The following is a 25,381-nucleotide window of genomic DNA, read 5'->3' on the forward strand; positions in this document are numbered from 1 at the left end:
GGAAAAGGGTCTGGAGAGAGCCGAGGTAAGTGAAAAGAGGAAGTTTGAGGGATCATTGAGATCCAACAAGAAGAGTAGATTCTCAAAGTCTGGTTCCAAGAAGTTTGGAGGATGTGGAGGGGAAGAAAAATGGTGTGAGAAGTTTAAGAAGAAGCACTCTGGGAAGTGTGGCGAAGAGTTAACCTATTTCAATTGTGGGAGGATGGGTCATTATGCCAACAAATGTACAACCAACAAGAAGGTGGGTTGCGGATGTAATGAAGAGGGGCATATTGTAAAATACTACCCAAAGAGGAAGGAGGTTGCAAACCCTAATGTGCCACCAAGGCCTAAGGCAAGAGCATTCCAGACGACACTGTATGCAGCAAGGGAGGAATCAGATGTCGCTTCAGGTACTTTTATCATAAATGGATTTTCTACTAACATTTTATTTGATTATGTAGCTAACTACTCCTTTATTTCGCATAAATTTGGTAGAAAACTACCATTTCCTGTATGTAGACTAGATAGTGATCTAATAGTAGAGGTAGCTAGTGGCAAATTCGTACCTGTTAGTGAATGCATTAGGAATATCTTCATCGACTTGAATGGGAATATATTCCGTGAGGAATTGTTGCCCATTGAGTTAAACAGCTTAAACATAGTGTTTGGCATGGATTGGATTAGTACGAACGGCACTGACATCAAGTGTAGAAAGAAGATAGTAGTGATCAAACCGTCTGGAAGAAAACCATTTATGGTGTACGGGAACAAATGTAGAGTAAATTCTGGAATCATCTCCCTGATGAAAGCTATAAAATGTTTGTCCAAGGGATGTACATCATATCTAGCATTCGTAATCGATGTGAATAAAGAGAAGAAGGAGATGCAGAGGATACCGGTTGTGTGTGACTTTCCGGAAGACTTTCCTGAAAATCTTCCTGGATTTCCCCCTTATAGACAAATAGAATTTAGGATAGACTTGTTTCCAGGAACCACACCAATAGCCAAAGCACCTTACCGACTAGCACCAACGGAGATGAAGGAGCTTATGATGCAGCTTCAGGAGTTGTTGGACAAAGGTTTCATTAGACCTAGTTCATCACCCTTGAGAGCTCTAGTGTTATTTGTAAAGAAGAAAGACGGAAGCACGAGGATGTGCATTGACTACAGATAGCTGAATAAGGCGACGGTAAAGAATAAGTACCCTTTGCGTAGGATAAATGACCTGTTCGATCGACTGCAGGGTGCGAACTATTTCTCGAAGATTGGTCTGAGGTCAGGATATCATCAGCTAAAGGTGAGAGAGCATGATATAGAGAAGACCGCTTTCAGAACGAGATATCGACACTATGAGTTTTTGGTTATGTCATTTGGACTGACTAATGCTCCAACAACATTTATGGATTTGATGAATAGGGTTTGTAAACCTTTCCTCGATAAATCTGTAATAGTTTTCATTGATAATATTCTCATATATTCGAAGAGCTAGTAGGAGCATGGAAAACACTTAAGAGAAGTGTTAAAAGTTCTGAAGAAAGAGAAGTTGTACGCAAACTTCTCCAAGTGTGATTTTTAGATTCTGGAAGTCCAATTCTTGGGTAATGTGGTTAACCGATAAGGAATAATGGTTGACCCAACAAAGATCGAAGGTTTAATAAAGCGGGAATGACCAAAAATTCCCACTGAGATTCGTAGCTTTCTAGGATTAGTTGGATATTACAGAAAGTTTATCCAAGGCTTTTCTTCGATAGCTGCTCCCTTAACAGCTTTGAACCATAAAGGTGCTACACATACGTGGAGCGAGAAGCAAGAAGAAGCTTTCGAGAAGCTAAAGAAGAATTTGTGTGAAGCTTCGATTCTTTCTTTACCTGTCGATATTAAAGACTTTGTAGTTTATAATGATGCATCTGGAGTTAGGTTAGGTTGTGTTCTAGCCCAGAGAGATAAAGTAATTGCATATGCATCTCGACAACTGAAGGAACATGAGAAGAACTACCCCACTCATGATCTAGAGTTAGAATCGATAATATTTGCATTAAGGTATGGAGGAATTATCTTTATGGCATCAAGTGTAAGCATTACACTGATCATAAGAGTCTCTAGTATCTCTTTGATCAAAAGGAATTGAATATGAGACAGCGACATTGGTTGGAGTTACTCAAGGACTATGATTGTGAGATACGTTACCACCCTAGTAAAGTGAATGTCGTAGCAGATGCTTTGAGTAGGAAGGTAAATTTGGAAAGGAAGAAGCCAAGAGCACTAAGAATAGATACTAGCTAAACAATTGTAGAAAGCAACAGGAAAGATCAGGAGGAAGCTTTGTAAGGAGATAACCGAAAGGAGGAACGTTTAGGCAAAACGTTGGAATTCGGTACGAACAGTCAGGGATTGAAGGTATTCCAAAACAAGACTTAGGTACCTAAGGTAGGAGGAATGATAGATTTTCTCATGGAATAAGTCCACAAGACCATGTACTCGATTCATCCTGGCAGTACCAAGATGTATAGGGATATGAAACTTTACTATTGGTGGCTGACGATGAAGCGCAATGTTGCAAAGTATGTGGTTGACTGTATGACTTGCATAAGAGTTAAAGCGTAACACCAGAAACCTTATGGGAATTTGGAGCCTTTACCAGTTCCCATGGGTAAATGGGAAGACGTCACCATGGATTTTGTGACTAAGTTGCTTAGGACGAAGAAAGATCACGATATGATTTGGGTAATCATACATCGATTGACAAAGAGTGCACATTTCATAGCAGCCAATGAGAAATGGCCTATGGATAAGCTTGTAGATGTCTATGTGAAGGAGATAGTAAGACTTCACGGTGTTTCTTTAACAATTATGTCGGATTGTGACATTCGTTTCACTTCTATATTTTGGAAAAGCCTACAAGAAGAAATGTGTACGAAGTTGTGTTTGAGTAGAACTTACGATCCATAGACGGATGGTCAGAGTGAAAGGATGATTAAAACACTAGAATATATGCTAAGAGCATGTACCCTAGAAATTCATGGTATTTGGGATGAACATCTACCCCTAGTAGAGTTTTCGTATAACAATAGTTACCATTCAAGCATTAAGATGGCACCTTAAAAATCCTTGTACGGATAGAAGCTTCGTACGTCGTCTTGTTGGCTTGAAGTCGGATAAAAGTAGTTTATGGGACCAGAGATAGGATGTTAGCAGCTCAAGATCGTCAGAAGAGCTATACTGATAAGAAGCGACGACCAATGACATTCGAAGTTGGAGACTTAGTGTTGCTTAAAGTCTCGCCATGGAAGGGAATTATAGGATTCGGTAAGAGAGGGAAGCTAAGTCCAAGGTTTATCGGACAATTTAAAGTGATTCAAAGAGTTAGAAATCAAGCTTACAAGTTGTTATTTCGAACAGAGCTTGATGGAATTCATAAAACCTTCCATGTGTGTTATTTGAGGAAGTTGTCGGGAGAAGTTTTCCGATATAATTCCACTCTCGGAGTTAAAGATTGATGAGAGTAAGAGGTTGATTGAAGAGCCTGAGGAGATTGCCGACCATAAGACAAAGAAGTTATGGCGGAAGATAGTCAAATTCGTGCTAGTACGATGGAAACATTCGAATGAGCCGAATCTCACCTGAGAGACAGAGGAAGACCTGAAGAGTCGGTATCCTCATCTATTTGATGATTCCGAGACGGAATCATTCTAAGGGACAGAGAATTGTAACGCCCGCGTTTCCCACTATACATTAATAAAGATGATGAAGTGGTTAGGGTCAATACTTGTAATCTTTTGAGGTTAATAAAATAAGGGTTATATATATATATATATATATATATATATATATATATATATATATGTGTGTGTGTGTGTGTGTGTGTGTGTATTGTGTATTTTTAGCTACGTAATAAAATAGGGATAGAATTCGCGTCAAAAGAGATTTGAAAATTAGGACGAATATCCTATGACTGAGACGAAGTAGTCCTAATAAGGTTTCCGGAGGTACAAGGAGCGCTCAAAACGGACTTATAACGGATGATTTATGACTCGTTGAAGTTTCACGTTCAAACATGCATGGCTACCATATCGTAAACAGAAAATCAGAGTTAGGACGATTATTAGCATTAATAATCTAAACAAAATTCGTAGATATCATAAAAGCGAATTCATGCGTATAGGTACCGTCTAAATCTAAATTCAATAGAGGAAGTTATGATATTTTGTAAAATATGGTGCAACAGTATGCACACTGGTATCGAATTTTAGATCAGTAGATTGTTAGCCAAAACAATCTAAATGAGAGTTGAAGATCTCGTTGTTAGTATTCCATCGATATAAAGACAGTCGAAATTTAGACGTCAGATGAGATAGTTATGAATTTTTAACGGAATTTAACAATCTAAGCCTGTTAAAAATATAACTTTAAAAATAAAATCAAAATTTGCCAACAGAGTCTAAAGGAAAGTTGTAGATCGGGTCGAGAGCTTTCCGTGGATATAAAGAACGTCGAAAACGGAGCTCGTACGAATTTATGAAAAATCGATGTGAATGCGTGTGCAGCGCGCATAGGTTATGCCCAAAGCTAGCCACATCGCCCCTATAGAAAGCCGCCACATGTAATCAAGCTTGTAGAAAGTCGGCCCTGTAAGAGACGTGCATGGCCCTTGCACAACAAGCTTGGTCGATGACCAACCTATAAATAGCTTATTTGTGTTCAACCATTGCTCACACTTCCAAATCTCTCTCTCTCTCTCTCTCTCTCACGATTTCACATCCTTTGGTCCGAATATTTCCTTAGTAGTTAGAATATACTGACAACTTTACAAGTTCCAAGGATCCCAACATCTAGTAGCTATCAGCTTGGAATTCTGCCAGTGTAAATTTCCCGGTTTTCTCTAAAACCTCGGTAAGTTAAGCTACACTCTAGCATTTTCAGTGTAACTTATATTTATAGTCATAAATCGCTATTATGAATCTATAAATAAGTTTTATCAGTGATTCCAAGTCGTTATACTGATTAATCTACTTACGGGAGAGGTGCCTATAATGGTCACGTTGGCTTGGTTGTTGGATTTTAGAAAGACTATATGTCGAAATGGTCCTGCCTCCCAACTGTCATGCCCGGCTAATCCTTATAGAACTATCAGTATTCATTTGAATGATTGATATGTCTAGACTATTTTCAGTCGTAGAATTGTAGACTTAGACTTAGTGTTAATAATACTAGGTCACGTCAAAGCAAAGTTCAGTAGTTAGAAGCGAAGCTCTGTCCGAATTTCGAGTCCTTCACTTTATCAAGTGAGTGCATAGTTACTTTCATCTTACACGTAGATATAAAATATTTAAGATAATGACATGCTATATGTTTCTATTATCTGTGTTCCTGATATCTATGCTAGATGAACGAATTATACATGTTTTACTCGATTTTAAATTGTATATGTATTTTATTACTTATAAATATGTTGGGTAAAGAGGGGTAGATATAAGATGAAATAGATTATGAGAGATGAAAAGTGATATAGATGATGAGAGATGAGAGATGATATAGATGATTAGATGCCTTGACATTAAAAATGATCTAGTTGTCTAGCGGAGTATAGATAACGACCACAAACTATTCTAGACAGTCCAGTGGAACGGTAGCAGACTCGCAACGTGTAGGTGTTTTTGAACTTAGTGTTCACCATATGTACTCCATCTCCCCCTGGTTGCCTTACTGACATATGTTGATTTCGACTCCCTTAAGCATTATTGTCTATCCCAAAGATGATCCTTAGGATAGGTCCCTTGAAATTAGATGTTAGGGACAAAGAGTGAGGATAGCCGGAAGGGGTAATCGATTTGATGATTTGATAATAATAAATAAAGATTTAATTATTATGGGTTGAAAACCTTATGTGCTCACTAGGCCCCCAAGCCTGACCCACTCATTTTCTTATATTACAGGTAGTGGAACAAGAACATTGGTGTGATAATATTATGAGAGATTTATGGATTCCTATAGGCTAGTGGTTTAGATAAACTAATGTAAGGCATGTATTGTTTCGTTTATGCTTATAACTGTATCGACAATGACATCCCAAGGTTTTTAATATAAATAAAATACGTTTCTTTGGAAATGTTTTGATAATATCATTTTCATGTTTTTGGAAACAAATTCCGCAATATTATTCTTTTAAGGATACTCTGATTTCAAAATAAACATAAATAAATTGGTCTTTCTGGTCATGAAATTGGGGACGTCACAAGCAGAGACAAAAGTATAGGAGCAACGGATTGACTAACCCATTAAACCCACATCTTTTAAGGTACCATAATCCAAAAAATCTTGTTCACAGAGTACCGGTGGTACTTCCCCATCTTTCTTTTGTTCCCTCATGACTTCATGCACTCTTATAAATGTATGAAAATGGTTTCACGGTACATAATTAACTTATTGTTAGAAGAAAAAATAGAATAAATAAAAACAATCATAATTAACTTATTGTTAGAAGAAAAGGTGAATAAAAAAACCATCATGATTATGACTTAATAATGATCATTTAAAAACTAAGCATTTTCCTAAAAATAATATCAAATTTGACTGTTATAACTTTTAACTTTTAGTGACTTATAACAATAAGAAATGGTGTCATTTACATTTTGCTATCACTGCCACCACCATCTCATATTTACCATGCCGTCCTACTTCTTTACCATACAATGGTAATAGTTTGCCTTGCTACATCTTTTTATTTTAAAACAATTTAATATTGATAAGAACTAAAAATTTCATCAATTGAAATATGAAATACATAACCAAAAAAAACTGAAACAAAACATGTTATTATTGTTACATGTAATCTTCGTCCAAAAATTCATCTTCCAAATTATCTATAGGTTTCATGTTGAGATCAGTGTGCTCAACTCTTCAACTCTGTATATATGTTCCACCAAATCGTTGTAAATATTGTAAAACACTCGTACATATTGTGAAACAATGGTCTATAAAGCTAATGCTTCAAGTATAAATATCAGATAGTCATAATCACCCTATGTGTATTGACCATGGTATGCAGGAGGCCAAATTCCTCATCCCCAATGAACTTAATATAAGCTTCCTAACATAAGAAGTTAGTAGACAGTTTTGACGGTCTTTCTTTCGACATGCACTTCCAACTTCTTCATTGCAAAAAAAAAATCATTCTCTCTAGCTTAGCAACGCACATCGCCACTTACCTCACCAATTAAAGTTTCCGAAAATGAAGATAAAGAAGATATTTTAAGTGAAATTGAGAGAAATAATAGAAATGTTGATGTGGTATAAAATAGTAGGCTTAATAGATTTTTGAATAGAATAAAAAATAAAAAAAATAGAAAAACTAGTCATTAGCCGGTGAGAGGAGGAGAGAAATCGCCATTGGACGTTGTGGGTCGCACAAAATCATGTCGTGCAAGCGAGCACCCGTTAAGATATTTGGCTTACCATCTCAACAATATTGTGGTTGTGCCGACTGTGAAGTTACTCATTTCAACATTATCTACCCTAATAAATAAAGATCATTTTTAACAAATGTGTAACACCGTAAATTTTCAAAACAAATTTATCATTTTAAATCACATCATTCTCATAATGTCTTTCACAAAAATCTCTTTTATTAAGTTTACAACTCAAAACTTCATAATTGCTCGGTTAAAATCCAGGATCCTCAAAACATAACTCTTCCTCTGGTGTGTACAATCAATCTGGTGCCGTTCCGCGATCCTGAGAAACCTGAGACACAATACACATAACACGGTAAGCACGAAGCTTAGTGAGTTCCCCAAAATACCACATACAACAATTCGCCACTCGAGGCTATACTCTGTAAGACCCTCCGGTCTATGTGTCTCAGCGGGACCCTCCAGTCCCGTAGCTCGTTGGACCCTCTGGTCCGGTCTAGCTCGTTGGACCCTCTGGTCCGGTCTCATTGAGAACCCTCTAGCCTCATAGTTCGTTGGACCCTCCGGTCCGGTCAAAGCAACAAATAATATAGCATACAATACATATCACACAATCATGCATAACTCAAGCAAGCACATAAGACCCTTTGGTCACACATAATTACCACTCTAGGTAAAGTATAGTGAGAAGACTCACCTCGACTAGCAGGTAACCGACAAGCACTCGGAAATCTTGGACTAGCCTCCGCCTAACACATAAGACAAGCATTTCAATCATTATCCACTTTATTACTCATTTACTCCTTAAGTCCTCTTTTCCCCTATCTTACCCTCGGGATGGGTAAAAGCCTATTTTACCCCTCCTTGGCCGTTCCTGCCTCTTATTGACCCACCCAGGAAGTCAACAGAAAACCAGACTGAGTCAACAGTCAAGGTTGACCTGACTCGCCGAGTGCACACCTGTGACTCACCGAGTCCACTCGTATTCTCCACGTTCATCCTAGGGTTCACTCAGCTCACTGAGTTGACTCCCAACTCGATGAGTTAACACTGGGTCCAGGCTACTAGGTCACACCCGCTACGACTCATCGATTCATCCCATGTACTCGGCGAGTTGGCTCCATCGGATTTCTCATTCAACCACCTGAGGTCAGATCTGTAACTCTAACTCATAGATCTGACCTCCTAATACCTAAAAGTCACATAAAGGTCCGACCTTGATATCCATGCATATCATATTTTGCTCTATATGCCATTTAGACTTCATTAAAGCTTCCTAACTTCAAAACCTCATGTTTGCACAACAATGGCTTCCTACTTTCTGACTCTCTGGATCATACAAGATCCAGATCTATGGCATACTCAGAAGAGGGGGGTTTGATGCACCCAAAACCCCACCAAAAGTGATATGAGCCCTAATTTCTCATACTCAAAGGATCTATTCAATAAAACAGGAAAGGTAAGGGCTTCATACCTTGATCTGAAGCTGAAGATGGGGATGAAATAGATCCACAAGCTCTCTTCTTGATCCTTGTAACACCCTTGATCTTCTCCCCAAGGAATGACCTCCAATGAGTCCCTTTCCCTCTCTTGCTCACCAATGACTCTAGGGTTTCTCTCAAGTGACGAATGATACTAATGTCGGGGGGGGGGGGGGGGTCAAGGAGGCTATAAGTGCCTTTAAATAGGCCTAGGCCCGGGAGAATTAGGGTTTCTGCCAACAGCGCTGACTCGGCGCGTCATCTCTCCGACTCGTCGAGTCCATTCTTTAACCACGTCGCCAAGTCACGACCCTACTCGACGAGTTGAGGCACCAACTCGTCGAGTCCCTCCAAAATCCTTGAATTAAATACTCAAAACAATATACCTGGTAAACCGGATGTTACAAAATGTCATCATCTCATTAAATTTGTTAAATGTAATTTTATGGTTTTTTTGAATAAATTTAAATCTACATGTCATTTTGTCTTTTTTTTTTTCTAAATTAAATTAAATTAATATGGTACATAATACTAATATTTATATATGTAATGTATTAAATACATCGTGATAATAAATGCAAATAATCTTAGGAAAAGTATATGTAATGTATTAAATACATTGAATGTGATAATAAATGCAAACAATCTTAGAAAAAATAAGATAAAAAAATTCACACAATGATTATTGTTGTATTCTCGATGATATATGTAAATTCATATTTATATACATTTGTGTTTTTTAATATTACATGTTAAGAAACTATTTATTGAACAAAATTAGAAAAAATTTATTTTGATGTATTTTTTGGTTTATAATTCGTATTTATAAGATCACTATTTTAAGGTTTATATTTTAGAAAACAATTATTAATTTTCGTTAAAATTGAAATTTTGTTTCTTTGACAAAGAGTCTTAGAAAAAATAAGATGAAAAAAATTCGCACAATGATTATTGTTGTACTCTCGATGATATGTGTAAATTCATATGTATATCATTTTTGTTTACTAATGTTACATACTAAACAATTATTTTGTCTGTAGATCTTTTACCAAATAAGACATAATTAATGTTGACTACATTATTTATATTAATTTCGCAGCCAAATAAATGAATGATCGAGCCTTTTGACTGTTTATTCAAGTGTGAAGGATCCTATAAACAAGTTTGTAGAACTGTTTTAATCTCAACATGTTGCCTTACTTTTTAATGATTGTACAATGGTTGCAAACCACTTAAAATATTATAACTTAGGTTCATAATATTGGTAATGGAAATAGATCATTTCATAATTGATATGTGATCATTTAATTTTTATTTTCACAATACGTGTTTACATATTTACATCGGTTATGAAATGATCTATTTCTATTACTAAATTCACACAAATATTCAATTTTTCTACATTATAAATGATAATAACCAATACGTGATTATTTACTTTTTATTTTCACAATAAGTGTTAATTTCATTTATAAGGTAAAAAAGTTGAATATTTATGTGAATTTTGTAATGGAAATAGATCATTTCATAATTGATGTAAATATGTAAGCACAGTTTTCATCATATGAATATCATATGGGCAGTGAAATTACCACTTGCAATTTTATGATTAATAGAATGAATTAGTTTAAGTTATTACAAACTATGGTTGATGCTTCACCGATTTGTTTTAATTAAAAGTACTTACTAATTTATTATTTCATGATTAATAGCGTGTTTTGGTTGTCAATATGGGACTAGCCCAGTTAGTGGAGACTTTGCATTTTAGGTTGGAGGTTCTAAGTTTTAATCTAAACGTTGACGAATTCTACTAACTTGGTGATATAAATTTCTAACTACTAACCAAATAGAGTGATTTGGTTGAAGGTATTGGAAAGTATGGTTAACGCTCCAACAATTTCTTTTTGTTTTTCAAAAACAAGCAATAATTCCTTGTTTCAGTTAAATCCTATTGAAATATATCGCTCTAAAATTCGTTAATGTTTAATCCTTACTTTTTAATATTTTTTTAAATCAACCCATATAATATACGAGTTTTTAATGGAAGTAAAGAGGACATTGTGAATGTTTCATTAAGTTCTTCCTACTTCTCGTCAAAATACGAAATCATAAGATTAATGAAAAACATGAGGTTAAGTATTCAAAATCTGATATTGCAGAAACAACAACATTTGCAAACTATCTATTAGATATATGAGAAGTAATGTTGGTGGTTTAAATGATGGTAATACAATTATTGATATTCCAGATGATCTTCTTGTTAATGATTCTTTTGATCATATTGGTTCATTAGTTGAATATATCTATTTATTTCGAAATTTTATTTTAAAAAATGATTAATATTTATACATTGATTTTTAACTTTTTTAATAAACTCGTATAGTATACGGGTCTTACACGTAATTTTACAAAAACAATAATAAATAGAAATAATTTCAAATTTACATGAATGATAATAGAAGTACTTCATGTTTAAGAAAAGTTCAACCAGGGGCGTATACAGTTTAAGGGAAGGTAGGTCCTAGGACCTACCTTTTTTTAAAAATTATAATAGAGGTATTTATATAAAATAAATGAGAACTATCTTATTATTTTTAAAGGAACTACCAAATAAGTTTTTTAAGAAAGGAATATCAATTTTTTTTAAGAAAAGGAATGTCAATGAACCCATATTTTTTATACCTAATAACCATTTAGAAAAAGCCTAATGTTTAAATATAGCCCAATCCATCTAAAATTAAAAAAAAAATTAGAAACGTCATTCAATGACTCTCGTTCCATGCGGCTTCAAGCCTTAAACTGTTGAGCCTGCCGACTTCCATTCGACAATCACTGTCTGACCAGGCCTTTGCCCGGTCGCCATTTGTTGTCGTTCATCCCCTCCATCGACCATAATCAATTCACAACTTTAAAATCTTAGATTTCTTGTATACGTAAAAAAAATGAGTGATTAATTTTTAAGTGATAGTTTACTATCGTATATTGAAAAAATGTTTTAAAAAATATCGATAACGACAAAATTATAAATATGTTTCAAGATATAAGACCTCATATGGTTCACTTGTAAAAACTTTATTAGAACTATTGAAGTGATGTTTAAATATTTTAAGGCATACAATCCGATCCGACCCGACCCGCCGCCACCACCACCACCACCATAACTTTTTACTCTTTCATATTTTTTTCAATTCATTTACATTAGGACCCATGTAGTTTTTGGTTCTAGATTTGCCACTGAGTCAACTACTAATAAAATAGATCTAAAAATTAACACTCTATAATAACCGATAGTATAAAAACTTCAAAGAAGAAGGGGTGATAATTTATAAAACAAAAGTTAAAAAAAAAACAGAATACGAATGTTCTACGTTGTTAATTGTTATCAAACCTCACTACTATTACGCTCAGCGCTGACCGAAATTACCACGTGGGCTCCGACCTTCATCCGCCGCAATCGCGATTATATAACGTCGCCAAGACACCACTTTACCCGTTTGTCATGAAAAATGGATAATTCCTCCATCAATTTCGACGACGAGAATTCCGCCATTGTTTCAGCACTCCAGTATGTCATTTTCGGCGGAAACGTCGCCAGTCCGAGCAGCGATATAATCGGAAATTCTCAGAGTCAGCCGTTGCCGGTGGAGCATGAAATCTGTGGGGAATGTGGAATGCGAATCCCAGAGCTTTGTTTGGGGTGTCAGATGTTTACCGCCGGTAGTGGAGAAGAGACAGGAAAGAAAATGAAGAACGTTTATAGAGGAGTTCGTCTCCGGCCGCCGAGGAAATGGGCGGCGGAGATAATGGTTCCGGGGACGAAAGAGCGGAAGTGGTTGGGGACTTTCGAGACTGCAGAAGAGGCTGCCAGAGCTTACGATGTCGCCAACATTCAGTATAGAGGAAACAAGGCGAAGACAAATTTTCCGGCGGAGGAGTACCAGGAAACCCAGACGTAGTTGGCAACGATGACAATTCCTCTGGACGAGAAAAAAAAAGGTTATTTAAAGATTCAAATTTTAAATTGGACATAAATAAAGGTGGGTAATATACAGTGGTTATGTAAAAGTAAACTATAGAGTTAACGAGTGTTTTGGAATTTATAATAACATTTATGATAGAAAAATAATATTAATAAATTAATAACCAATAATCAGTATAATCCTACTAGATTCTGATTAACAGTTTTACCAAAATTTTTAGTACCACATCATCATGAGAATTGGAAATTTAAAACACTTATTTGCTTTTGCTTATTATAAGGCTTATCATATTTAATGCAAGCCCTTGTTTTTTGTGAATGAAGAAAAAACTGTGAAAAAAAACCCCAAAGACGTTGATAATCAAAAGGATTATTAGGTTAGATAATGATAAATAACTAATTAGCTTTCCAATCTTTTTTTTTATCACATTTCATATTCTTATTTATTTTATTAGATGTGATTTTATAGTTATTTTTAATTAAATTTTATTTTTAATTTGAAAACTCATTAATTAAAGTGTAATTATTTCGTTTGTTTATTTTTATTTAAATTAGTTGTTTAAATTTAAAAAAAAAATAAACACTTTAATTTCAATAATTCAATATTTTTTTTCATTATCTTTATAAATTCAAACTCTTAAATATTTAGACATTCATATTTTTTTAATAAACTTGTGTAAACCTTCATATTTAATTAGGTTTTCTATTATAATAAATAGTTTTAAATAAATAGAACAAACCAACTTATTAAAAACTTCTTATGTAACCCAATAAATGTTTATAATCTTTGGCTATCCAAATGCTAAAATTTGTTTAGTATCAATGTCAAACCGATATAATTTAATAAAAAGCTTGAATAAACAATCTCAAAAATCCTTATATTTGTATTTTACATGTCATTTTATTTGACTGCTTATATAAATATCATTTTATTTCATTGTTACGTAATACAGTTTGTATTTTATATGATTGCTAATCTTATAATTTTAATATACGGCAATATAATTGTATGCATAGAATTCGCTTTTCAAAAAAATAATAGGGCAAACCTACAACCCTTAAGTTAAAGTTATGATCAGGCTCAATTTAGTTATGATCATGCTCAATTGCAGGGTGGTAGCGGTCAGGTTAGGGTATGGGTAGGGAGTTACCAAAGACTTTCCCTTTGAGATGAGAACCTAATGGTTAAGGACTGAAATTTCAAACAGTATAACTCTGGCACTGTTGGATTAGGTGTCTAAGCTCATAACTATAAGTGGTATGTACTTGATTTGATATGTAGCATGGTCCTTTTGGGTTGGCTTCACTCATCCAACTTGACAGGATGACAAGTGGAGAGAGAGTAGGATTTATTATTTGAAATAATAAATTGGTACTCAAAATGAGTTTTTTAATATATTACAAGATTAATATATTATTTGGAAGTCATATTATTAATTAGTAATTAATCAAAAATTAAATTGATATTAATTTTGAGATTAAATGAACAGATTAATAATGGAGGGGCTGTTTTGCAAATCATTGATAGTTGCAAAATTGGGTTGCTGGACTCCTTTGGTATGGAATGGACGAAATCCTGTTGGGAGGCCCAATAGATTTCGTCCAAGGGCTTCTAAAAGGAGTGTCTATGGCTGCTTGGTGCCTAATTTAACATCCATAAAATTCAAGTCAATTTAAAACTTTTTCAAGCATTCAAAAACCATTATTTATTACAAAATGTTTTCAAAATAGTTTCATATCAGAGTATCCCAGAAATCAAAATCATAAAACGTGAGGAGGTATGCTTTCCCGCGATCATCTGAAGTACCTGAAACAAAATCAACAACTGTAAGCCCGAAGCTTAGTGAGTTCCCCCAAAATACCAACGTCATACAATCAAAACAATATCATAGCAAACAACATGCATATAGAGTCTACAGTATGACTGGACCGCCCTCACCGGGCCTTTATTCTATCTGGCCTACTCACAGAGTCTACAGTATGACTGGACCGCCCTCACCGGGCCTTCAGTCTATCTGGCCCACTCTCAGAACCTTCAGCATGTCTGGTCCGCCCTATCGGGCCTTCAGCCTGTCTGGACCGTTCTCCGGGCCTTCGGCCTGACTAGTACGCCCTGATGGGTCTGCAGTCTATCCGGGCCGCCCTGGGTAAGTTGTCCTAGAGCACAAAGCAGGACCGCCTCAACCCACCTCCAATCATATAATAACACATAATGTCATACGCTAGCTAGCATGTACAGATAATCATACAAATCTAGCAGATCACTAAGCATAGCATCATCCTATATACCAGGATATCGATCTAACAAATCACTAAACATAGTATCATCCTATAACCAGGATACAGATCTAACAGATCACTAACATAACATCATCCTATAACCAGGATATAATCCAAAAAGGGTCGGTCTTAGTGCCTTAGACCCTGTTGATATAGTAAGAAGAACTCACCTCACATTGTCCAACTGAACTGAAAGAATCAAGCTCCCGAATCACAGCTCCAAACTCAAACACCTACAACCACCATAGGACTAATTCCATCAAGACCCAAATTACCAAAATACCCTTAAAGTCAAACTTCGTCAACCATGGTCAAATTCAAAGTCAACGGTCAAGGTCAACAATCCATGTTGACCCAACTCGTTGAGTGCAGCTTAAAGACTCGTCGAGTTCCTTCAGAACTCAGAAAACCACGAAAACCTGAGTCAAATCGTCGAGTTACCAAACAACTCGTTGAGTCCATGCAGTGTCCAAAAGGTTCGGAAAAAAACCAACTCGTCGAGTTGGCTATGCAACTAGTCGAGTTCCTTTGGCTCTTTTCTCATTCAAACGCTTTTAAGCGAAACCAAAGCTCCAAGTTGTAAATCTAGGCTCTTAGGGTGTAGTTACCACGTGAAGTTTCCAACTTTACGTGCATGCAAGGCTTCAAGAGGCTAAAACACCCAAAACCAGTCTTAGGAAGAGGTCTGCGGCATGGCGAGGGGTCAAAGCTCGATAAAGTCGAGAACTTTATGTCCATGAGGGCCTAGAGGAGTCCAGATCTGAACTCCTCACTTCAAAACGTGCTCAATACCATAAATGTCTCAAGAATAAGCTAGAAATGACCCTAAACTCTTAAATGGAGAGATCTAACAAGAACATGATCAAGGTAATGACTTTTTACCTTAAAATGAATGCCAAAACGATGTAGATGCTGGATCTACAAGCTCATTCTCGTCCCAAGCTTCTCAATCTTCAAGTCTCTTCAAGAAATGCACCAAAGACACACTTTTTAGCCTTACACACTCAAAATAGAAGATTAGCTCGATTAGGGTTTGTTTCTGGATGTGAAGGTGGTAACGAAGGCTGGAGGGAGGAATTAAGGTACACTTCATCCTCGAATTAGACTTCGTCCACTTGAACTAGACTTCGTCCTCGAAGTCTGCTGTGGGGAACAACTCCGGATAATGCTCCCGCATCTCTGCCTCTGGCTTCCAAGTCCACTCGGATCCCTTCCGATGTTGCCACTGTACCTTCACCAAAGGTATCTCCTTGTTCCATAGGACCTTCACTTTCCTCTCCAAAACAACCACTGGTCTCTCTACATAATCCAGGCGCTCGTCGACCTGAATATCATACAATTATACAATCGCCTCCTCATCCAATACGCACTTCCGCAACTGTGAAACATGGAATGTGCTATGAATCTGACTAAGCTCCTCCGGGAGATCCAGTCTATATGCCACCTTGCCAACCCTGACAATAATCTTGAATGGCCCGATGTATCGGGGACCCAACTTTCCCCTCTTCCTGAAGAAAATCACACCCTTCCAGGGTGAGACCTTCAGTAGCACCATGTTACTGACCTGAAACTCCAACTCAGATTGGCGCCGGTCGGCGTAGCTCTTCTGCCGACTCTGAGCAGTCTGCAGCTGCTGCCTATTCTGTTGTATCATCTCGGTAGTCTGCAGGACTACCTCTATCCGACCCATCACCCTGTAACCAACCTCGCCCCAACAAACAGGGGTACGACATCTCTGTCCATACAAAATATCATAAGGCGGAGCACCTATGCTGGAGTGATAGTTGTTGTTGTAGGAGAACTCTGCAAGGGGTAGGTATGAGTCCCAGCTCCTACCGAAGTCAATAACACAGCCCCGTAACATATCCTCGAGGGTCTGAATGGTCCGGTCGCTCTGGTCATCCGTCTGCGGATGATAAGTTGTACTGAAATGTAGTCGCGTGTCCAGTTCCTCGTGGAACTTCTGCCAAAAACGGGAGGTGAATCGAACATCACGGTCTGAAACGATAGAGACCGGAACTCCATGGCGAGCAACGATCTCGTGAATATACACATCAGCCAGCTTCTCGACCGATGAGCTCTCCCGAATGGGCAGAAAATGGGCACTCTTGGTCAATCGATCCACGATGACCCAAATAGCGTCGAAACCCTTTGTCGTCCTCGGCAATTTTGTGATGAAGTCCATCGTGATCTGCTCCCATTTCCACATAGGAATCTCTATAGGATGCAGCTTGCCATGCGGCCTCTGGTGCTCGGCCTTGACCATCCTGCAGGTCAAGCACCTCTCGACGTACCAAGCGATCTCTCGCTTCATGCACGGCCACCAGTAACTCAGACTCAGATCCCGGTACATCTTGGTGGCCCCCGGGTGAATAGAGAAACGAGACTTATGAGCCTCCTCCAGTACAATCTGTCTGACACCACCAGACATCGAAACCCATACCCGACCACAACGGGTCAGCAATCCCCAACTATCCTGCACGAATCTGGTGATCTCGCCCCTAATTCTTTCCAGCTTCCAGTTCTCCTGTCGTACACCCTTAGCTTGAGCTTCCCTGATCAAGCTCACAAGTGGAGAATCCACTGATATCCTCATGCATGCCGCTGGAATAGAAGATCCAGCCAACTTGCAGCTCAGGGCGTCTGCCACAACGTTCGCTTTACCCGGATGGTAAAGGATCTCGTAGTCATAATCCTTGACTACGTCCAGCCACCTGTGCTGCCTCATTTTCAGGTTCGGCTGATCCATGATATGTCTCAAACTCTTGTGGTCCGTGTATATGGTACATCGGACACCGTAGAGATAATGTCTCCAAATATTGAGTGCGAATACCACCGCCCCCAACTCCAAATCATGTGTGGGATATCTCGTCTCATGCGGCTTCAACTGCCGCGACGCGTAGGCTATCACTCGTCCTCTCTGCATGAGGACCACTCCCACTCCTGTGATGGATGCATCATAGAACACTGCCTCGATCTTGGACGGATCGACCAAAATCCCCTCATGGTTAATGAGGTGTCCAAGGAACTGAACCTCTCGCAACCAAAACTCGCACTTCGAGAACTTGGCATAAAGCCGTTCTCGCCTCAAAACTCTGAGTAGCTCGTGCATATGCTCCTCATGCTGCTCTATGGTCTTGGAATACACCAAGATGTCATCTATAAACACAATGACTAAGCGATCGAGCATCGGTCTGCATACTCGATTCATCAGGTCCATAAACATTGCCGGTGCATTGGTAAGCCAAAACGGCATCACCACGAACTCGTAATGTCCATAACGAGTCCGAAACGCGGTCTTCTTCACGTCCTCCTCCCGCACCCTGACCTGATGGTACCCGGACCTCCAGTCTATCTTGGAGAACCAAGATGCTCCCTGTGGTTGATCAAAGAGGTCGTCAATCCGGGGGAGTGGGTAACGGTTCTTCACCGTCAATTTGTTCAACTCCCGGTAACCAATGGACATCCGGTGTGAACCATCCTTCTTCTTGACGAAGAGAATCTGTGCTCCCCACGAAGAACTGCTCGGACAGATGAATTGCTTGCCTAGCAGCTCCTGCAACTAAGATGAGAGCTCCTACATCTCAGGAGGTGCCAATCGGTATGGCGCCTTGGTGATAGGGGCCGTACCTGGCACAAGGTCGATCTTAAACTCGACCTGCCTCTCCGGAGGAACTCCGGGTAACTCCTCCGGAAACACATCAGCGAACTTTCTGACGACTGGAACCTCTGAAACCGAGACCTGATCCCTGACCCGCGTATCCACCACATATGCTAAATAACCCGTACACCCGTGCTAAATATATTGTCGAGCCCTGGCGGCTTAACAGAACCCTGAACACAACCTGGTGCCCTCGCCGTAGATAACCAGTTCTCCCCCACTTGGGGTTCGAGCTACCACACGATGACCCTCGTAGTAGATCATGGCACCGAATCGACTCAGCCAGTCCATACCCACTATCACATAGACTTCCCCCATGGGAATCAGAATCAAATCAATCGGGAAGCATACCCTAAAGATCTCTAGAACGCAACCCCGATAGACTGAAGAAGCAGAAATCTCGTGTTTGCTGGCGATGGAGACTCACAACAGAAACTCTAGCTCTCCTAAGGGAAAACCGAACTCCCTACTAATGATTGCGAGACAAAAGACTGACTCGCCCCCGAGTCAAACAATACCAGAGCAGGTAGGGAGTTCACTAAAAACCTACCTAACATAGGTACAAACACATATAAGCATAAAATAAATATAATCATCAAGATGAGGGATAGAAACATACTAGCAACCACATCTGGTGCTGCCCTGGCCTCATCGGCTGTGAGTTTTAAGGCGCGTCCCTGAGCCCTCGGGGGCCCTGCTCTACCCTGACTCCCGTTAGTAATCCTCAGTGTAGCTGGCGTTGGAGACTGCGCCGGTCTGGTAGCGAGCACTGGACAGTTGGTCTTCACGTGACCAACCTGATTGCAGTGGTAACAAATCCTCATATACTGACTCGGGGCTAACTAGCGGCAATCCCTCGTAAAGTGCCCATCCTTTCCGCACTTGCGGCACCCACTACCTGATCAACAAGCTCCCGAAATGACCCTTCCCACACTTTCCATAAGTGTGGCCATGCTGGCCCCCAGACCTAGAATCGGCGGTCTTAGACCGCTTCGGCGCCGGCTGTGACTGTGCCGGGGCCTGCCTCTCCTCTCTCAACTGATGTTCAATCTCAAGCTCACACCGCCTGGCGGCCTTCTGTAACTCCAGTAACGTATCACATCATTGAGTAGCAACAAACTGTCTGATGTCAGTCTTGAGTATGCTCAAATAACGAGTCATCTGAGCTTGCTCGAAAGCAAACTCCGGGCAAAACATCACCCTCTCGGTGAACATACGGGTGATCTCCGTCACCGACTCTGTAACTTGTCTCAGCTCCAAAAACTCCTTAGCCAGCCGCTCTCGCTCGACCCGTGGAATATAGCGGGAGCGGAAAATCTCCCCAAACTGATCCCATGTTACTGCATCTCTCTGCTCGTCAGAATACGACCCTGTCATAAATCTCCACCAGTCCTTTGCTCCGGACCTCAGCAGGTTCAGAGCACACCCGACCTTCTGGTCAGTAGGACATGAGCATGTGAAAAAGCATCCATCAATGTCATGTAGCCACCTCATGGCTATGATCGGGTCCTAAGTCTCATTGAAAGTTGGGGGCTTTATGTTATCGAAGTCCCTGTAATGGAAACCCCGACTGGCCCCACCACCTGCAGTTGCTACGGCTGCTAAAGCTGCAGCGACAGCCGTCTCAACAATGGCTGCATAGCGCTCATCAAAGTACTCAACCATAGCGGTCTTGATAGACCCAAACATCTCTGGTAACTGAGCCTAAAACAGTGTAGCAACCTCATCTTGCAGGATCTCCCTAATCCTGTCATCCAAATCAGTCGGTCTAATCTGACCAATGGTCTCGGGCACTGCTGGTCCACCCTAACCGCCATCTCCTGATCCCAACCCGGATCTGGTCACAAATCGTCTCGTAACCACCATGCTGAAAATATACCAGGAAGATATCAGACATTCCATATAATAACATGGAACCAACTCCCAACAAAGCCCTAGGGGTTGTGACTTCCTTGCTACGCGTATGGGTCTTGTGCTTTCAATAGTACGAGCCCATACTACCTTCCACGCCTACTCATATTTGTCTCAAGTATCATCACAACGCCCTAACAATACACATAAGCATAGGCGAGCGCTCAATCCTCACTCCTAGAGGAAGGCTAAATATCTCATAACTAGCCGACTGACCCCGCATAACTCATCCATGAAACTCCCACCAACCCTGCAGCACTCGTGTATGCTAGCCATACATAACGATGGACCCTATAGACTTTCGAATACCTGATCCTACCCTCATCCCTTCATCAAACAAGAACAGGAAATAAGGCCAAACCAAACATTCTCAGGCTATAAGATCTTAGTTATATACGACCGTAATGCATACACTAAGCAACTACAGTAATGATGTCAATTTCAAATAAGGTAAACCCTAGGCTATTAGGCATTATATAATCAGGCAATTCTATCATGTAATTCCTGAAGATCCCTAGCCTATCACTAGCATACTGTTCTAACATATCACAATATCAAATAACCGTAAGGTATTTTGGGGTCTGGTTGATCGTACACTTGCATCCTCCTTTAGTATTTTGAAAACCATTTGAAAATCATTTTGAAATTTTTTCTTCCTTAGTTTGAGATTGGGTTCACACGAGTGTTCCTCCAATTCACTCAAACCAAGGCTCTGATACCAACTTGTAACATACATATAATTCAAGCCAATTTAAAATTTTTTCAAGAATTCAAAAACCATTATTTATTACAAAATGTTTTCAAAATAGTTTCATATCGGAGTATCCCAGAAATCAAAATCATAAAATTTGAGGAGGTGCACAATCAAGCCTTCGCCTTCCAGCGATCATCTGAAGTTCTGAAAAAAAAATCAACAAGGGAAAGCCCGAAGCTTAGTGAGTTCTCCCAAAATACCAACACCATACAATCCAAACAATATCATAGCAAACAGTATGCATATAGAGTCTACAGTATGACTGGACCGCCCTCACCGGGCCTTCAGTCTATCTGGCCCACTCTCAGAGTCTACAGTATAACTGGACCGCCCTCACCAGGCCTTCAGTCTATCTGGCCCACTCTCAGAACCTTCAGCATGTCTGGTCCGCCCTATCGGGCCTTCAACCTGTCTGGACCGTTCTGTGACATCCCCAATTTCACGGTCCGAAAAGACCGATTTGTTTATGCTTTATTTGAAAATCATAGTATATTTTTAAATAAATATATTGCGGAATTTGTTCCCAGAAAAACATGATAAATATATTATCAAAGCATTTCCGAAGAAATGTATTTTATTCATATTAAAACTTTGGGATGTCATCGTCAATACTGAAACATAAGCATAAACAGACCTTACATTTATTTACACTAGTGATCTACATCTCCTTTAATCTCTCTGTGTAAAGTAGCTTCGTATCGATACCTGTGATACAAATAGACTAAGTGGGTCAGGTGGAAAGGTGGTGAGCACATAGGGTTTTCAACCCACAATAATATAATTATTATGTTAAACATCAGACAATCAACCCAATTATCCATCCCCATTATCTTCTTTATCTCTTAAGGATTTACCCTAAGAATTATCTATCACTTATTCCTAAGGATTCATCCTAAGGAATAGGCACGAAGTCACATCGTCGCCAGGGTTTATCTAATAGGCACGAAGTCACATCGTCGCCAAGGTTTATACAACAGACACTAAGTCCATAGCTGCCATGGTTTATCTAATAGGCACGAAGTCACATCGTCGCAAGGGTTTATCTAATATGCACGAAGTCACATCGTCGCCAGGGTTTATCTAATAGGCACGAAGTCACATCGTTGCCAGGGTTTATCTAATAGGCATGAAGTCACATCGTCGCCAGGGTTTAGGTACCAAGTCTGGATGGTCGCCATGGTTTATACAGCGGGCACTAAGTCTCATAGTCGCCAATGTTCACTCATATCATCTTTCATCTCTCATCATTCATCTACCCATGTTTTAACCAACATATTCGTAGATATAAAATACATATATACAGTTTAAATTATTTAAAACATGTATAAAATCGTTCATCAAGCATAGATAGCAAGTATACAGGTTATATGCACACATAGCACGTAATTTATATAAAATACTTCATATCTATGTGTAAGATGAAAGTAACTATGCACTCATCTTAGCAGCGTGAGTTGATAGAATCTAACTAGAAACGGTCAGCTCTTCGTGATCGTTGGGCTCGGGAAGCGAAAACGGCTTCAGCAAACGAAAGAGAAAGAAAGTAGAAGGTGTAAGGAATGAAAGGGTCTTCATCGCTATTTAAAGGTTGTTCTGGGCCCATTCACGTCGTGGACATGATAGGTTCACGTCGTGAACTTCCATGAGTCATCCCGTAGCTTTAACACGTGTTTTCAAGCCCCGATTAGTGTCCCTGACACATTTCACGTCATGAACTTCATGTTCACGTCGTGACTTAAGGCGGCTAGGGTTTTTGCCACGTGTCATGCCCTTAGACAACTGCATCTTCGGAAGGCCATAACTTTTGCACACGAGCTCCTTTTTTGACGTTCTTTATATCCACGCGAAGGTGGAGATGTACTCTACAACTTTATTTTAGAAACCTAAGGCTGAAAAGTAGTCTCATAAACTCACTTTTTACGATTCCCGGTGTCGTGCCGGTTTTGTCGCGAAACTTCGACAAGTCATAACTTCTTCGTTATAACTCGGATTTCGACGGTCTTTATATGTACGGAAACCTTGTGACATATACTACAACTTAGGTAAGATTATTTATTCTAAATAATCCTCTATCAAAAAGTAATTTTTGACGCTTATCATCTCTAAATTGACTAGCTCGAATCTGCGAGCGTTACAATTATCTCCCCCTTAGGATGATTACGTCCCGAAATCATCAACAAAATTGGGCTTGTATAATGACTCCATGCGTTGTCTCTTTATCCTAGGTAATAACCGTAACTTCTATGTTCCTTCGAATGAGTTTCTAACTCTTGGACTTCTTGACTGCAGGTGGTGCTAAATCTTGCACCTGCTCTTTATCCTATGTTGGACTTTCAATCGTAACCTTCGAGTTACAAAATAGAATCTTACTGGAGACTCCTATTTCTTCTTAAACAGACTAATCTTAAGAGAAGTTCTTTACTTCGATTATCATAACAGACCGATGGGTCATGTTCTAATGACCTCTCATCGTATGATGCAACGCTTAGACTCAGGTCTCTTAGAGTCAAATTCCAGAATAGAATATACATTTCTTCATGTTCTAATGTGATATAATCACATTTTAGCATGTAGCATTTCTAGCTATAGGCTTCTTACTTAAACAATGGTCGCGATACTTCTATTGATCGCTTCAATTAACTTTAATCTTCTGGCTTAAGTCAGATGCTACATCAAACTTGGTTCTCTGAACCACGTAACATACTCGTCTTTGTCGGACTCGATTTGATATGACTGCTAGGGTCGGAAAAACATCATCTTCTTAGTCATTACCGAAACGATGGTAACGACATACTTAAATAAAACGGAATCAATTACTAACTTCTTGGTAACCTTGTGACTTTCCCTGATCCAAGCGTGATTCATGTACTTCTGGTAGTATAGGCCTCTACTACCATTCACACCTACTCATACTCGTCCCAAGTATTGTCTCTTAGTTCTCCAAGTTATTATCACAAAAACAATTTCTAACACATACAAATGTGTCCAAATAATCACAAACTTTTCCCCTAGACTCTACTAGGACTTCTTCCATTCGTATCTTCAATCATCAATTCTGCTTCAACTCGGTTGGTGGTGGAAAAGCTAGACGATGGGGTAACTTCATGGATTATACCAAAAGTTCTTTCCTTCTGCTAATCAAAAGTGTACTTCTCCCGTACTAGACGTATTATTTATTAGACACGTTTTAAAGGCAAGATACCTCTCTTACGATATCTTCCAATAAGCGTCATTTATTATTGCAAGCCTCCTCGTTTCCTCCGTTTACTCAATTTGCTACGAGCCTTCACCATGACGTTACGTTCACGGAAGCATGCGTTCAGTGCATCGAGACGAGAATATAGATAGAGAATATTTAGACGTGTAATCCTCCTTATTACTCCAAAAAGTTACATGCCAGATCTAATATCGTAGTTAAAAGTTTATAAATCTGAACACATAAAGTTTCCAGATCCGGTCGGCAACAGACCATATATCCGATCATATAATGCATATCATAAATCATTTAGCACATAAAAGCATTTTAGGCACCTAATCCTAAAGTAAACTAGTGCTTGTGTCAATTCAGGTGTACTACCTAAAATATAATAGACACACTCAACTCACAATCATCGCTTACCATTCTAAGTTTAAGTCTAGAAATTTCCTACAAATTCCAAGTTCGCTTAAACTAATTCTCTGATACCAACTGTGACATCCCCAATTTCACTGTCCGAAAAGACCGATTTGTTTATGCTTTATTTGAAAATCAGAGTATATTTTTAAATAAATATATTGCGGAATTTGTTCCCAGAAAAACATGATAAATATATTATCAAAACATTTCCGAAGAAATGTATTTTATTCATATTAAAACTTTGGGATGTCATCGTCAATACTGAAACATAAGCATAAACAGACCTTACATTTATTTACATTAGTGAT

At 38.9% G+C, this 25,381-nt stretch overlaps 2 protein-coding genes across 2 annotated transcripts; both read left to right on the forward strand.

The window, feature by feature from the left end:
* The first annotated feature begins 202 nt into the window (after window positions 1-202).
* LOC145106852 (uncharacterized) lies at window positions 203-12,033 on the forward strand. The gene is made up of 5 exons (XM_079043778.1): window positions 203-392; window positions 444-665; window positions 1,734-2,053; window positions 2,122-2,214; window positions 11,983-12,033. Exons 1-5 carry the CDS (start codon window positions 203-205, stop codon window positions 12,031-12,033), a joined length of 876 nt encoding a protein of 291 aa, XP_078899904.1.
* A 345-nt stretch (window positions 12,034-12,378) lies between these two features.
* LOC145106853 (ethylene-responsive transcription factor ERF109-like) lies at window positions 12,379-12,828 on the forward strand. The gene has a single exon (XM_079043780.1). It carries the CDS (start codon window positions 12,379-12,381, stop codon window positions 12,826-12,828), a length of 450 nt encoding a protein of 149 aa, XP_078899906.1.
* Window positions 12,829-25,381: the final 12,553 nt, after the last annotated feature.

This window comes from Lactuca virosa, chromosome 4, assembly GCF_052849685.1.
Source record: "Lactuca virosa cultivar CGN04683 chromosome 4, Lactuca_virosa_CGN04683_v6, whole genome shotgun sequence".
Classification (NCBI taxonomy): Eukaryota; Viridiplantae; Streptophyta; class Magnoliopsida; order Asterales; family Asteraceae; genus Lactuca; species Lactuca virosa.